Source organism: Echiichthys vipera, assembly GCF_963691815.1.
Source record: "Echiichthys vipera genome assembly, chromosome: 11".
Lineage (NCBI taxonomy): Eukaryota > Metazoa > Chordata > Actinopteri > Perciformes > Trachinidae > Echiichthys > Echiichthys vipera.
This window is the reverse complement of record NC_139836.1, coordinates 8,987,212-9,002,245: the sequence shown is the minus strand read 5'-3', so window position 1 is coordinate 9,002,245 and position 15,034 is coordinate 8,987,212. Positions and strand designations below refer to the sequence as shown.

Sequence of the window (15,034 nt, the reverse complement as noted above, 5' to 3'; positions counted from 1 at the left end):
CTCTCTTTATCTCTCTTCTCTCATCCATTATTTTTGCTATTTCTTCTAAATGTTGTAGGTACCTGCAGGCAGGAATGGAAGATGAAGTTGTAAAGTATCAATGATCATTCCATCACAACAGAGAATCAAAGTTGAACGGGCTTATGCTCTCCCTCAGTAATGCTTGCATATTCTGTCATAAAGCCTTAAATTACAGCTCCATGTTCTCGGTGTCCAGCAGTAACAACCTGCAGGTTGATATACTTAATATTATTTATAAGCAATGTTCTTTTCATCTCAAGGTGCATCAGCATTGATCAAATCTCATCTCAGTGTCAGATGGGCCTATATTTTTAAATTTAAAGCAATGACTCAATCCCAATACTCAGTAACATTTAAAAATGGAGCTGTAATCATTAGAATTACTTTTCCCGATAGCAACCCTATGTGAGCTTCTTTGCTCATGAATCCAAATGCAAAAAAAAATTCACGCTTCTCAAAACACACCTAAACAACACTTACTGTACATACATACAGTAAAATACACCCTGTCTCTCTGTATCACGATCTCTGGGACACATGCTGCACTCAAGTCTATGCTAAAAGTACAGATAATATATCCAGTAGAGCAGGTTAACCATGACAAAAGAGAGGGGGAAGGTAACTCTGGAGTAGTTGTCTATGTGGTGGGGGTTCTCCACGTGACAGCAAGTTATGGAGCGGAGCACTTTGCGGACGGTGGCCAGAGCAGTCAGGCACCAGTTGGTGGGCTGCGGGGGTGGCACCTCGGGCTTAGGCTCACTGCCAGAGGGGCTGGACGGGCTGACAGTGAGTTCTAGGGAAGCGGGGGCTGGAGTAGGAGTTGTTGCAGCCTCCTTGCGTCTCTTGGCCCTGTTGTGATTGGAGATGGTGGTGATGATGCCGTTCATTTCGTCATCAAAGTCGTGCATGTGGTGGCTGTACTGTTGGAGAGTAAGAGCCAGGCAAAGAATGAGTTTTGAATAGGAACAAAAACACAACATCTAAAGTTCATGTGTGTAGGAATTCTTCAACTCACCCTAAAGTGCTCATGATGACTTGACGATGATGATGATGATGATGATAATGATGATGATGATGACCATTATGAAGACAATGACCGTGACCACAACAATTAACAATAACAGTAACAGTAACTCCAGAAGGGTCTCACCATGAGCATGTGTGAGTCGAAGTGACTGAGGGAGCAGAAGTGGGCCACGGCGTACTCAATGAGCGCTCCAAAGATGAAGCTGAAGCAGATTCCCAAGTAAACATCAATGGCCTTAATGAAGCAGTTGGCATTAGGCAGTGACGTCCGGGCTCCCATCATCAGAGTAGTCATGGTCAGTACTGTGGTCACTCCTGGCCCAGGAAAAAAACCCATTGAGACACTTAACACTTATATTCTCAATCAGACCTACTATATAAGTGATGGAGTGCTACACGAACACACAATGACTGATGTCATTCACATACACTGCAACAGGAAATAAACGAGGACTGTTTTGGAATGTTTATGTTTACATCTTCGAAAAGGTCAATAAGAGCACCTCCAGCCGTAGACTGAGACCACCAAAGAGCACCACAGAACACCACAGGATGTGGCCATCAAACTCTATAACCAACATGTTGGACTGAGATTAAAAATAATAATATTGTTCGTTATAACATTCATTCATTCAGTGTTTCATTGTGCCAATATTTTAATTTTAATTTCAATATTATATCTTGGGGTTTTGTTTGTTTTGAGAAGTTTGTGTTCTTAACGCCCCCTGCAGTAGTGTTGAATTTAATCCAATGTAACATCTATGTGTGGGTGCTCCCACTAGATAACAGCATTGTCACAGCTGCTCTCTTCAACCCCTAAATGTCTCTCATATTTTTTTTTAAGGGTGAACAAGTGTATTCTTGTGACACCCAATACCTACATATAGTTTGATGCAATGTAAAGGTGTATGACATTAGCACAGGAAGGCACATTTTCATATTTGAATGTAAAAATTATGTATTTGAATCCTACCTATACAAATACGTGCTGGTACAGAGGACAGGGAAATCCAAAAGGAAACCCATGAGAGGACAACAAGCAGGCTGGAGGGGACATAAGTCTCTAAAATGAAGTACAGAATGCTCCTCTTCAGCTCAAAGTGGAAGACCAGCTTCGGGTAATTGCCTTTGAGAATAGGGACAAAAGTCTGTCAATGTACAGTATTTGATAACAGAAAACATGTGGTGCGAATCAGAATCCTACCCATAAGGGCTCTAATTCTTTTTTTCTTTTTTTTTTAAACATTAATATAATCCATAGAGTAAAATTTTGCAATGATGTTGAAGGTCATTGTTACCAGTTTCATAAACAGCCTCTGAGACAGATGTGTAGTGGTCCTCTACTGTGTACTGAGCCAGCTGTAGAGTGTCTAAACCACTCACAGACTCATTTCCTCTGGTCCAATAGAACATGACATCATTAATGTTGTAACCCCCTGTAGGAGAGAAAAAACAATGGAAATTACTTTCTTAAGAAGATAACAGAAAATAACATAAAGTTGCACTTATCACTTAACAATAGTATGTTTAATCTGAAATGTGTTACTCACAGTAAAGAAACACAATTATCACCTGATTCTTTAGCTCCCCTCAGCTCATACACAAAGAAAGTCTATGACTGGATTTCAACTCACTGGCATTGGTTTTACCAGTGCAGTGCCTGTTCAAAATGTAAATGTTTTGGAACGGGCCTCCGGTACTGCTGCTTTCAGCAGCGTTCTAATAGATATAGCAATACACCAACCAAGTGTGAAGTTCGGATGAACGTTGTTGAGAAAAATTGAAGGACAGACAGACAGACAAAGACTTCCTCAATTTTAGTTAGATGGTCTGTAACTATACTGTTTTCGGCAAAAGAAGGGGTGATGAACCCACTGTCCGTTACCTACCAAGAACCTAACAGTGGCTGGGCAAAGTTAGTGACTAGCTGTAGACCAGGTCTGCTAAAAAATAGGGTGCAGATCTGACTTACATTCGTCAAGTGGCCACAAATGCAACTTCAAATAAATGCTAATGTTGCTCTATGTCTGCTGGATGCATGTAAAGGGAACTGTTTGCCAATACGTTCACTATGTAACTTTAGAAAGTGATGATATGTGAATGTTGTACAATAGAAAACACTATTTCTTTACACGGAGGCGGAAACACAATGAGCACACAACACATACGCCTCGAAATGGGCTATAATTCAAAATTACTGTGGTGGAGATGGTGATGATGATGATGATGATATAGAAAAAGCATTAATAATTTGCACTAAATCCCAAAGTACAGTAGCTATGGCAGGGACAGCTGGAAACGTTAATTGCCTAAGCACTACTAAAGTCAGTTGCTCTTTTGGTTAAGTTGTTTGGGATTGCAACCCATAGTGGGTGGTAAATTCCCTCCAATGCTAAATATCAGCACAAGAGAAACATTTGGCAACCTCTGAAAATCTAAGCCGTTATGTTACCCCTGAGAAGCAAATGGGTGAGGTCTACGATGACACTAAAGTACTGTATATTTGCCGTTTCTACTCTAAAATACAATGCTAATGTTTCAAGTACTTAGTTACAGTCACAGAGGAAACAGAATATTCTCCCATTATCCACTCTGACACAGTTTGACACAGAGATCCAACAGGATTTTCTAATGGAAATGCATTTGTGGTTTTCATGTTCACTTCTTCAAAGGGGGTAGCACAGAGCCCTGCTGAAGAGCTTAGCTCTTGCCTCATACCATAACAGACTAATCATGCATATTGCACTGGGCCCTAGAGAGCCCTGATAACCCAAATGAAACTTGGAATAAGAAGGCATGCAAAATGAAAATGGTCAAAGATGCCACCGCTAAGCGTGGCAGTGCTTTTGATAAAAGTAGAATTTAACCATAATGATAGAGATTAATAAGAAGTGGTGTGGTTCTTCTGATGAAATTTGTTGAGAAAAAGAAGGTGTGATTAACAACCTCTTTGGTGTACTTTTCTCATGTATCTGCAGAGGGAGCAAGAGAATAAGAAGATGAAGTGCAGTTGTCTGAAGCTGGAATACACCTCAATAATACATCTTCATGAAAAGCTCATTAATGTGCTGTTGTTCACCCCATTTAGACCCATATGGAGTCATATATTATTGACCATGGTGAGCCATGGTGCTGGCAGCAAAGTCCCCTAATGAAGGGCAGAGTTGACTTTGATGCTGAAAGGTCCTGTAAATTCACTGTGTTTTCTCTCATTGTATTTCTCTTACTAGAAGAACTCATTATTTCCCTGACCTAAAGCCCTGACATTACTGCTCAAATTACAGACACAAATGGGCAGTGACATGCTGTGCAATAGCATGGAAAGAGTTGCATGGGGGTACATTCAACCTTTCCGTGCCCTGAAGCCCCTTGACAACAAGTCACCATATCCACAATCAAAGAGTTTTTCAGAGCCACCCTGAAAAGTTAAATTAAAGCAAAGATCACAAAGGACTGCAACTATCTTCTCACTCTTTCTGCTGTCAGAAAGTACTAAATATTTCACCGCAAACCCGATCAAAACGCCCCGCACCCTCCCACAACAACGCTCGCTTTAAACCTTCCTCCTGTGCAGACGATCCTTTTTTGGCACAGCTTTAAAGGAAATAAATCCTTGAATATACATCTTCATAAAGAGACAGAGCAAGAGGGAGGTTGAGATTGAAGGAGAGGGGGAACAGAGAGAAAACAGCAGATATAGAGCAGCAAGATGAGAGAGAGATTGTAAGAGAGGGTGGAAAGAGAGAGAGAAAGGTGGAGATATTTAGCCTGGATTTATTGAAGCAGTGGAGGAAGGATCCATCATCCTCTAAGTTACCTAACTTTAACCTCCGGATGTCTTTTTGTCTGCTAAGTGGGACTGGAACTGCTGTTAAATGTTTTATTTGGCACTGAAGTCCTGGTGGGCTTTGGGCAGGGATAAGACTTAGCTTAGGTTGGCTGGCTGGCTGGCTGTCATTTAAAAGCATGGAGCAAGAGCAAGCTGTAAATCAAATTTGGCAGATGAGCGAAGGAGGCTAAAACCACTGCTCTCATTTCAGGAAAATGTCAAGAAATTTCAAAATTCTTAACAAGTGGACACTTTTCTTAGCCTACTGGCAGAGTTTTGCATTCTGAAAATGAGTTTAAAGGATTTGTGAAATTAGGTGGGCTTGTTGACAGAGACCAGCTGGAAAACCAGACAAATCTGCCAAACTCATGTTTCATTTGTTATGGCAGATATGTCTGGCCACAGCACAGTTTTTCAGGCTCCCAAAACTCAGAATATCGAGTCAGATTTGATCAGCACTGTCTCGTTAGACAGTCTTATCTGTTACTGTATTGCCTGTTTGTGACCTGGCAGCCATTGTTTTTCACGGAACAAGCACCACTGTTCCATTGCTGTAATTGGTTGTAGGTCATGTTCCATGTCTTTGATTGGTTGTCTATCCAATTGTGTCAATAAGCATTTTGCTCTCCTGTTGATAGCACCCCTTGTACATAGTAAACGAACACAGAGGGCCCAGGATAATACGTGTTTGTGATTAGTCTGGTGATGCCAGGTTGGTGAAAGACAAGACCACCCTAAAATATCACTTAGCTTAGCTGATAGGAAAAGCATGTTTGGATCATGTTTGGTGGTTTAAAGAGTTAGATAAGACATACTATGTTACACAAGCTGCTCCCCCCGTCCACAGCACTATATCTCTTAGCCTTTGTGTCAGTACTCCTGTCTGTTTCTCCAAATTTGGGGTTTTCTGACTGTGTATTACTGTAGGTAACATACTGACTATAGATAAATACCTTTTACAAATCCACTTTAAAAAAAATCTGAACTTTTCCTTTAAAATTTCAATCAAAAATGTTTGATCAAGACAAAGACAGAAAAGTGGTATCAATCTTAACCCTGGGCAAGAAGGAAACTAGACATATTTCCAAAACTGTTACCATCTTAATTTTCATGACTGTCACATATTTATGACAAACATGCACAGGAGCATACTCCATCATGACTGGAATTGCCCCTGCAGCTTCTGTCTGCTGTGTGACATAAGCATGCAGTCTCTCACAGACAGACAGACAGACAGACAGACAGACAGACAGACAGACACACACACACACACACACACACACACACACACACACACACACACACACACACACACGTACACACACACACACACCCCCACACACACACAAGAAGATGAGAGCAAGTGATTTGTTTGATCCTTTGGTTTGATCAGACCCATTTGACATCACGCCCACCCACCAAGTCCCTGCCACAGCTTGAGGCTGCACAGTTTGGATTTTCTTTATTAAGTACGAAGTGTCCTTACAGCTCTCCAGTTGTAGCGTGCAGGTCTGCTTGTCCATGGGATACTTGGTCAAATCCATGTTGCAAGCCACGGTGGTGGTAATCCTAAAAAAACAAGAATGTTGTTATTAAAAAGGTAAATTCAATGGAAGAGTTTACCTATATTACATATTATTTTGCAGTAGATCTAGCACATCAGCTGGTTTTCAGTATACCTGAAATATGCATTAATAGTGCCCTCTATGGCACATGAATGAGTATCACTTTTAAGGAGAATGAAGGCTTTGCTTTGCATTGCTGTCATGTTGAAATTTTTGATGCTGGTATTTTCATTTTGGTCTTAAGTTCATGAAAATAGTGCAATTTTGGTTTTAGGATTAACAATGTATGTTTATTGTTTTTCCCTGGTGTTAAATTAAAGTTGTACTCTATAAGACATTGGATACCTTGTTTCTAGCGGCCTCTTTGGCAGTCAGATGTAATTGCAGGTGAGCCTGTTCTTTCAGAGCCTCCATCTTGTCAAGTTCACAGTCACTATGTGTGGTGACAATAAGCCTGTGAATGTTCCCATTTGTCCAGGCAATTTCAGTCACAAGCAACTAAACTTGGTTATTTGTCTAGAAGACGTTTCACCTCTCATCCAAGAGGCTTCATCAGTTCATGTACGCAACTGACCAGGATCAGTTCACAATTGGCCTCCTGTGACTCCAACGACTGTCGTTATGACTCAATAGAGCACTAACGAAGTCCAAACCTACTTCCCACCAACTACTGTCACTCTAGCGACGGTCGCTGGCACTTGGAGCACAAATAGTTCCAGTGACATCATCGGCCTTGTGAGAGGTTAAATACCTGGATCTCCACACCAGTTAGTTGGACCAGTCCCAGCCTGGTCAGATGCGTACATGAACTGATGAAGCCTCTTGGATGAGAGGTGAAACGTCTTCCTGGACAAACAACCAGTCCAGTTGCTTTTGACTGAAATTGCTTTGGAAATATATGTGATGACTTTTGTAAACTTTTGTGACTTTATTAACACACTCACCTTTCTACTTTCGTTCTGTACCCTGTATGTTACTCTTTTAAATACATACACACACGTTCCTATTACACTTCTGCCCTTACTACAAGCCTGACTCAAGTTAGAAGTTCCTGATTTCCGATTAGAATTGAATGCAGCATAATCATTAGTGGCTAGTGTGGCCCGTAGATTGTATGGTTAAGCCGGCATACCAATTACTGTCAGCAGCGTCACTAACATGGCGGCGTATTTACATCCAGCCCGTGAATGACGCCACAGACACATATATTGGAATACTCAGCAATAGGCAACAAGTGCTTTCATTAGTGGGTCCTATTATCAATCACCAATGTTTTAACTCACTCTTTGATAGATAGGACCTTAACAGACAATTATAGGTGGAAATATTATGGAGTATAGCTTTAAGACTTGGTCACAGCTTATTTAAGACAGCTCCAAAGGTTTCCTACAGTAATATATGCAGTATGTTTGTTTTATTCATTTAATGTTTTATGCATGCTTAAAACAATCCAATGTGAGTTGATGCTGCATGTTTGTTTTATGTGTTTTTATTTATGTTTTTGTGTATGTTTGAATCAATTTTTAACTTCTGCTATCTTGGTCAGGGGACTCCCATGGAAAATAGGATGTACCTGGTTATTAAAGGTTTCATACAAATAACAATAATTATATGCTAAAAGTGACAGAGCTTCAAAGTCGAAAATTATAATTTCTCAGAAATGTCCTACATACTCAAGATTCATAATCACTGAAAGGGACATTAATTTTGTGTATGACCATCAGAAAATCTGTCTGCTTTGCACCTTGACTGTTAAAGCCAAAGTCTTTAATGCACTGAAATGCATGAGAGATACAAACTGGACCCTCATACACCCTTAAAACAGAATACAGTCATTAAACTGAACCTGCCCTTTTAATTGCTCATCCTTTAGCTCCGATCACCTCAGTGCTTTCTCATGTATTCCCCCTGGCAGTGGCACAGTGCTGAAACATTAACCAATGCTCTCCTTTCCACAGCACTCCATATTTCTCACTGTCCCTTTTCACATCTCCAATTCCCTGAGGTGGCTATCCCTCTCCTGACTATCTTTTTTTTGGCTTGTTTTACTCCCACCAGTCCTGCGTTGTCACTGTGAAGCGCTACCCTCCTCCGCATATTTCCTGTCCGGGTAAAACACAGAAACTGTGCAGTTCTCTCTATGGAGTTCAAAATCGGACGTGTGCACACACACACACACACACACACACACACACACACACACATACACACACAGAACAACATAAATTAACAAACAGAGTCACACTGCACGTAACAATGTCATGCACTTGTTAAAAGCAAAAGCATAAATAAAAACTCACAACAAGCTTACACACCAGAGCACTGCAGTGCCCTTTTGATGTTTAAAGAATATGAAGACATGATTAAGTGTGAGGCCAGACTGAACTGAGCCTGAACACCCAGTCCACTTTACTAAAATATGACACCCACGTACATTGTTCCCCCCATGATAGTTACAAAATTGCCATTAGAACAGTGAGTGTCTCCCATGTGCTTTTTTCTCTTTCATTGTGTAACTACAACATGTGTAACTACTGCAAATCTCTATGCATGAAAAGAAAATTGTGAGGAGTCAAATCAGCACCATGGACAGCTCTTATACAATACCAGACGAGCTGAGGTGATGGCGTACAAGCAGTAGGGTGTGTAAATCCCATCATCACAGGCTTAAAAAAGCTGAATGAATTCATTTGACGCTGGATCATCTATAAGCTTTCTATCCACTGTCTGCTTGACCCAATGTCTAATCAGAAAGTCAAGGTAATGTATGTTTCAGAAGCATGCCAAGAGCTTGTCAGATGTTAAGCCTCCTGCATTCAGAGCAATCCATGCTGGAAAGATGCAAACAGGACTTGCCCGCACCTCTTTGTATTGACAGATCACATCCTCCTGTATTCATACCATCCAATACCCAAGTAAGAGAATTGACACTGCTCTCTGCTTTGCAATCACATTATCTCAATTGCAACCCACGCGTCCTCGCTAAGCCAATTTCTTCTGCATTCCCTGGCCTACTTTTTATTGTCTGTTGGAGCAGAAAAAACAAACACAGTATCCAATAAACCAACAAGCATGTTCGTTAGCCCACCTCAGTGCGTAAAGGACAGTGCCGTTGGGAAATATGCGTATCAGCCTGTTCTCGACGGTGATGTCATGGAGGAAGGACTTCTTGGAGTCCACAATAAAGGTGTCAGGGACCCAAAGCAGCTCCACAAGCCGCCCGTCGAGGCTCAGGCTCTTGTTGCCGTCAAACACCAAGCGTTCATCCGTCCAGCGCTGGCGGAGGAATATGGTGGCGGTGTAGTCCTGCAGGATTGGGGCACAAGGGTCACAACAGAGCTAATGGACTATTTTAACAAGCATGTCAATGACATGCTGACATACAAATGACATACCTGTGTACCGGTGTTCATTAGAAAGTTTTTTTTTTTTTTTTTGCATTGTTGGGTATTGATGGCTTCAGGTCCCTGAAGCAAAAGTAATTCACAGCATTGATCCACGTCAGCAAGTCTGTTCTGGGTTTTAACTGGAAATATTTTTGTGCTGGACATCCAGTCCTGATGTTACAGCTTGTGCAGCTATGTAAAGAATTCCTCGTATTGTGTGGCAGCAAGCTATGAGTGATAAGCAAAATGAGCTACTATGCTTTGTCTATCCTGATGTGCCGCTATTGAGAACCAGGCAACATGTGCATATCGGGTTTGGTTGAGTCTCACTCACACTCTCCTCAATTCGGGGAGAAGGCACTGAACACTTCACTTTTTTGCCTGTGCCATTAGTTGATTATAGGGCTGCAAAACATAATTATTCTCCTTATCAATGAATTTCAATTATATTCTCCATTAATTGTTTGGTTTGTAAAATATCAGAAAATGCTGGGAGTTTTTTTATTTTGAGGGAGTACTCTTGGATAATTAGACTTTTCTTTATAAAACTGAGCTGCTGGCAAAAAACAACAAGTCGCAACATCTACAATAGATACAAAAGAATGCATTATATCAAACAGTGCATTAACAAGGCAGCACTTTAGTCAAGTGTTAGCTACTTGAAGCAATTGCAGCCAGCAGTGACCATTTCCTTTTATCTAAATTTAGAATTTTATCACTTAGAGAGATAAGGGTCTCAAGTTTAAGCTCAGCCTGCAGATCATTCCTGGACCAAGGACCTTTGTGCCAGCCTCTCTACTGATAAGAGGTTATTTGAAATGGAGCTACTTATTTGACCAAAGATTATGACTGATTTGCAAAAATAATAAAATAATAAAAACTTCTGGCTTAAATAGGTAAGAAATTTGCCTAAATAATCGTATAAACTTAAATGTGCCTATGCTGTAACCTACGCAAATTAAGGGATGGCCATCTTACCAGGTTGTGAAAGATACAATGATGGGTCCGACAACTAGAGTTGGTGACATACCTCAGAGCTGAGTGGTACAGGGGGTCACATTTGGACAAGGTGAAAAGTGAAGCAAATAGTATCACCAATGTAAATTTGAATCAGAAAACGTTGGCCACCAACTAAATGTGAAGTAAATGTAGGGAAGAACAATACATACTGAATATTACTTTTTTGTTCTGTAGTAATATTGTATTGAAATAGGTGAAGCTATAGCTGTCGGTTTTCAGTTTACACGCCTTTTGGGACCCAAGCAATTATTATTTGGCAAAACACCACAGGCACTATCCCAATAAACAGAACTTTAAAGGATTTTAGGAGCACGGCACTCAAGCAGATAACAAAACACTGTCTGAAACCACACTACAACTAACCATATGAAAGCAGACAAACAACATCTATAAAATGGAGGCAATAAATCACTGATGTGAGAGGAAAGCAAATGTTGTACAAAAAAAAAGAAGCCTATCAGGGTGAAAAATATGGGGGACTGGGGGGCATTGATTGACACTTGAGACCCCCTTAAAACTTTAACAGCAAAATGTCGGGGTCTCTGGAATAATCTGAAATGTTTCATATTCTAGGCTCTATTTGCTGCAACGGAAATGTGATAGACCAGCACGCGTAAACTGAAAAGTTCTATTGTGACACATAAATTTGCATATGTCGGAATTGAGTGTCTGCATGTTTGGAGAGGTGAGTGCTGTGTGGGTTCTGTTGCAGGGCATAGTTGTTGAGTCATTGTGTAGTTATATGAGTAGCCTTATTGTTAAGGATATTAGCTTGGTGATGTGTGTGCAACGCGTGTATAGGCTAGTTCTCTTGTGTTCTAGCATTCAGAGGCTGCTGGTGCATGCGGACCTGGATTCCAGTGTCATCTACACCAAAAATCTGTAATGATCTTTCATATTTGACACCTTGAGAATTCTAACAGATGCTTTTAGTAAATTACATTTTCAAGACAAAGTGACTGCAATTACTTGCACCATACTTCATTTTCATTTTTAAAAAGCCATGGTTGTTGTGAAAAAGTGTTATAAATCTGTCGAAATACACCCATATTTGAAACAAGACTACATCAATGGAACTTATTCTTATATATTTATCAATTTCAGGCCTGGGGTTGAAATCTTGAGGGAGGTAAACAGGACATAAGGAGACAATAGTAAAAATTAACAATTGGATGCTAGATTTAATTATTTATGTAGTTTTGAGCTTGTTGTTGAGCATAACAATATTATTTTAAAAATCAATCAATATAAAAGATTTTCTTACCATGTTGATCTCTGAGATGGTGTCTATGCTGGCAATGTCCAGGCTCATACCCACAGTTACAGGACCATCTAGAAACAAAGAAACCAATGATAAACTGCTGGATGTGTCATCTATCGTATGTTCACACACTACACCATTTGAATATATGCCTATGTTTGAATGTTTTCATGCATGCATACAGATGGCTAGCATCAGTCACCATACAGCTGACTGAGAAATAATAGGGTATATTGTGGAGGCATATGGTTGTATAATAAAGCATAGTGTTGTATAATCAAAGGTTTTTGGAGGACAGCATATTTCAGAACGCTAAAGACCCCACATTGCTGGCACATCAACAGCTGCAGTCTGTCGAGTGTGAACCCCCTAGAGGGGATTAGTTCTCCCTGATTCACCATCAAAGAGGGGTAACTTTGCTGCTCTATTATGTTTCAACTTTCCGTTCTCCCTCTCTCTCACGTATCAATCTTCATCGGTGTGAGAGAGACTAATGAGCCTGCTGTCATTCTACAGATACTGTATGTGTCTTTGTGTGTGCCGACTGTAGATGTTAGAGTGAGGGGGCTGCCAGTGACCGGCGCACCGAGCAGTTGGGGGTTCGGTGCCTTGCTCAATAGCACCTCGGCAGTGCCCAGGAGATGAACTGGCACCTCTCCAGCCACCAGTCCACACTCCATACGTGGTCCACACCGGGACTTGAACCAGCGACCCTACGGTTCCCAGCCAAGTCACCTTTGGACTGAGCTACTGCCGCCCCAATCCATGCAATCCATGCAAATCCATGCAAATCCATCCATCTGGCAGAGTCAGGTTAGTCAAATACCAACCCATTGTCACACCCCTCAGCATCTGATACCAACGTACAAGGCATCCTTTAGCATCTGTAGAAGAGGCAACGGGCTTTCAATTGTCCAACTAGCATAATTAGATGTGCAGAGCTGCTCCAAAAGTAAGAGTGATGAAGTCTGCATAGGGAGGAGGTCAGGATGGTTGATGGTTCACACAAAAACTTTCACTGCGATTTATGTGCCATCCGTGTCCAGCACGTATCTTAAGTGTGTATGCAAGAAATATATTTATTTTAACCCCAACAATGATCGTTTCCTAACCTTAAGGAAGTGGTTTTATTACCTAAAAATAAGCAAGTTTTGTGTAAATTCACAATGCTAACCACGTATTCCCCAAAACAGCAACTGTAGTGGAGCCTCACAGCTTGACGCACAGGCCTAACCAAAAGTGCCGCCAAGGGGTCATGACAAAGCGTCCTTATGTGACGAGTTGGGATGAATGTCCAGGTTGAGTCGTTATGTCAAGCTCAGTGTTGCCAAGGCTTTTCCTAATGAAAGTAGCTAACACTCATTTGGTGACAGTAGTTGTCACAAAAAGGTAGATAAAGAAATATTTCCCCAAATAATCACACAGTGGTCAAAGTCACCAGACTTCTTTGACAGAAACAGTTATTTTACCTCAGAGAACACAGGAGGAAGATCAATATTATACAATTCTAAAAAGAAGAAGAAAAAGAGACAGACTTATCTCCCCGCAGCACTGGGCAGGCCCAGCCCAGCCCCAACCCCTGCTTAGTGTCTGCGCAGTGCTGCTGCACAAGAGGACAGGGGGGGGAAGGACCAAAGACCTTGGACAGCATGCATTGGAATGGATTAGAATATAATACATTTGAATATATATTCTCGCTTTTCCCCTGATAGTCTGAATAAGTCACTAAATGTGTCACTGGTCGTCTTTTAGAAATAAAGTTTCTTAGAGGGTCTGAAAAGTACAAAAGTCACTAAATCTAGCGAGAAAGTCGCCAAGTTGGCAACATCGGTATAGCAACACTAACCATCTGCTGGCAGTAGCTTTATGAACAGCCTTTTCTGCAAGAAAGTGTCTAACTCAAAACATTGAACTAATCCTTAGACATTAGTTAAGCATTATAAATAATGATTAAAGTCCCCCTCCACTCAAAAAAGTGTTTTTCTTCTGTTTCTGTCCTCTGAAATGTCTGACGTTGACTGTACTGACTTGTATCTGTCCAAAGTTTGTCACTAGAGAGGTGTTCTCACATTCCTCTCCTGAAGGAGGAAATGTCTGTGCCTTTCTCAATCCGCCCAAGGGGCTCCACTGTCCCACCGCCTCCTGTCTGAGACCTGTGGCTGATTCTCTCCGATGTATTTAGTAATCTTGAGTAGCTGCGCTACTTGCGCTACTCTTTCACCTTGGACCTGTTCACCAACCCTCGGTTACCGAAGTGTCTCAACCTACCACGAGTACGCACAGGAGTGTGAGCATGAGCAGCAGGGGCTGGGGCGAGGTCAAACACAATATTTCTCAATGAGGGAGAAGTAGATGTGCTTCCAGTTTTTTTTACTATCTATGTAGGAAAACCAAAATAAACGAAATTTGAATTAAAGCAGAGTAGTTTTTAAATACTTTAAAATGTGTCTGGAGTGGGACTTTAAGTTTTGAGGAATGGGTAAATTGGTTTCAGACATGTCTAGTCGGACTGCACTGAGCAAACCAGCTGGCTTTGCTCAGGTCTGTCTGGCCAGAAGGTGGCAATGACAAGCAGTGAAACCTTACACCAAAATGTTGGAAATATTTTAACTTGCACTGTATGTGTGGCTTAAAATGCCATGAAAACACAGAGCATTGGAGAATCATGCATGATGACGGCATTACAGCTGAGATATTTCAAGTGAAGCATTTCTGGGTGATGTTTTTCCTCGAGGGTTAGGAAAATAATTAAAATCAATGGAAGCTCTTACAGTGTAATGCAAATACATATATGTGGGTGTGCCTCCAAGCAGGAGGACTAGTGATTGCGCTGAAAAGCATTCGCCTTGGTAAAGTCCGAGGTGTTATTACAGATCAAACAACATGTAAACAAACCATAATCACATTGTGACGGATATCCAGAGCC

General features: G+C 41.1%; 1 protein-coding gene across 1 annotated transcript in view; it reads right to left on the bottom strand.

Moving 5' to 3' along the window:
* Nucleotides 1-578: 578 nt before the first annotated feature.
* The window catches only part of LOC310953695 (gamma-aminobutyric acid receptor subunit pi), a gene marked incomplete at both ends in the record, with an annotated part of 40,334 nt that continues 25,878 nt past the window's right edge, over nt 579-15,034 (bottom strand). Inside the window, 7 exons of the mRNA XM_083922804.1 lie at nt 579-941; nt 1,172-1,362; nt 2,021-2,173; nt 2,346-2,483; nt 6,363-6,445; nt 9,530-9,747; nt 12,112-12,179. Coding sequence (XP_083778930.1) covers nt 579-941; nt 1,172-1,362; nt 2,021-2,173; nt 2,346-2,483; nt 6,363-6,445; nt 9,530-9,747; nt 12,112-12,179 — 1,214 coding nt within the window. The remainder of the gene's footprint in view (nt 942-1,171; nt 1,363-2,020; nt 2,174-2,345; nt 2,484-6,362; nt 6,446-9,529; nt 9,748-12,111; nt 12,180-15,034) is intronic.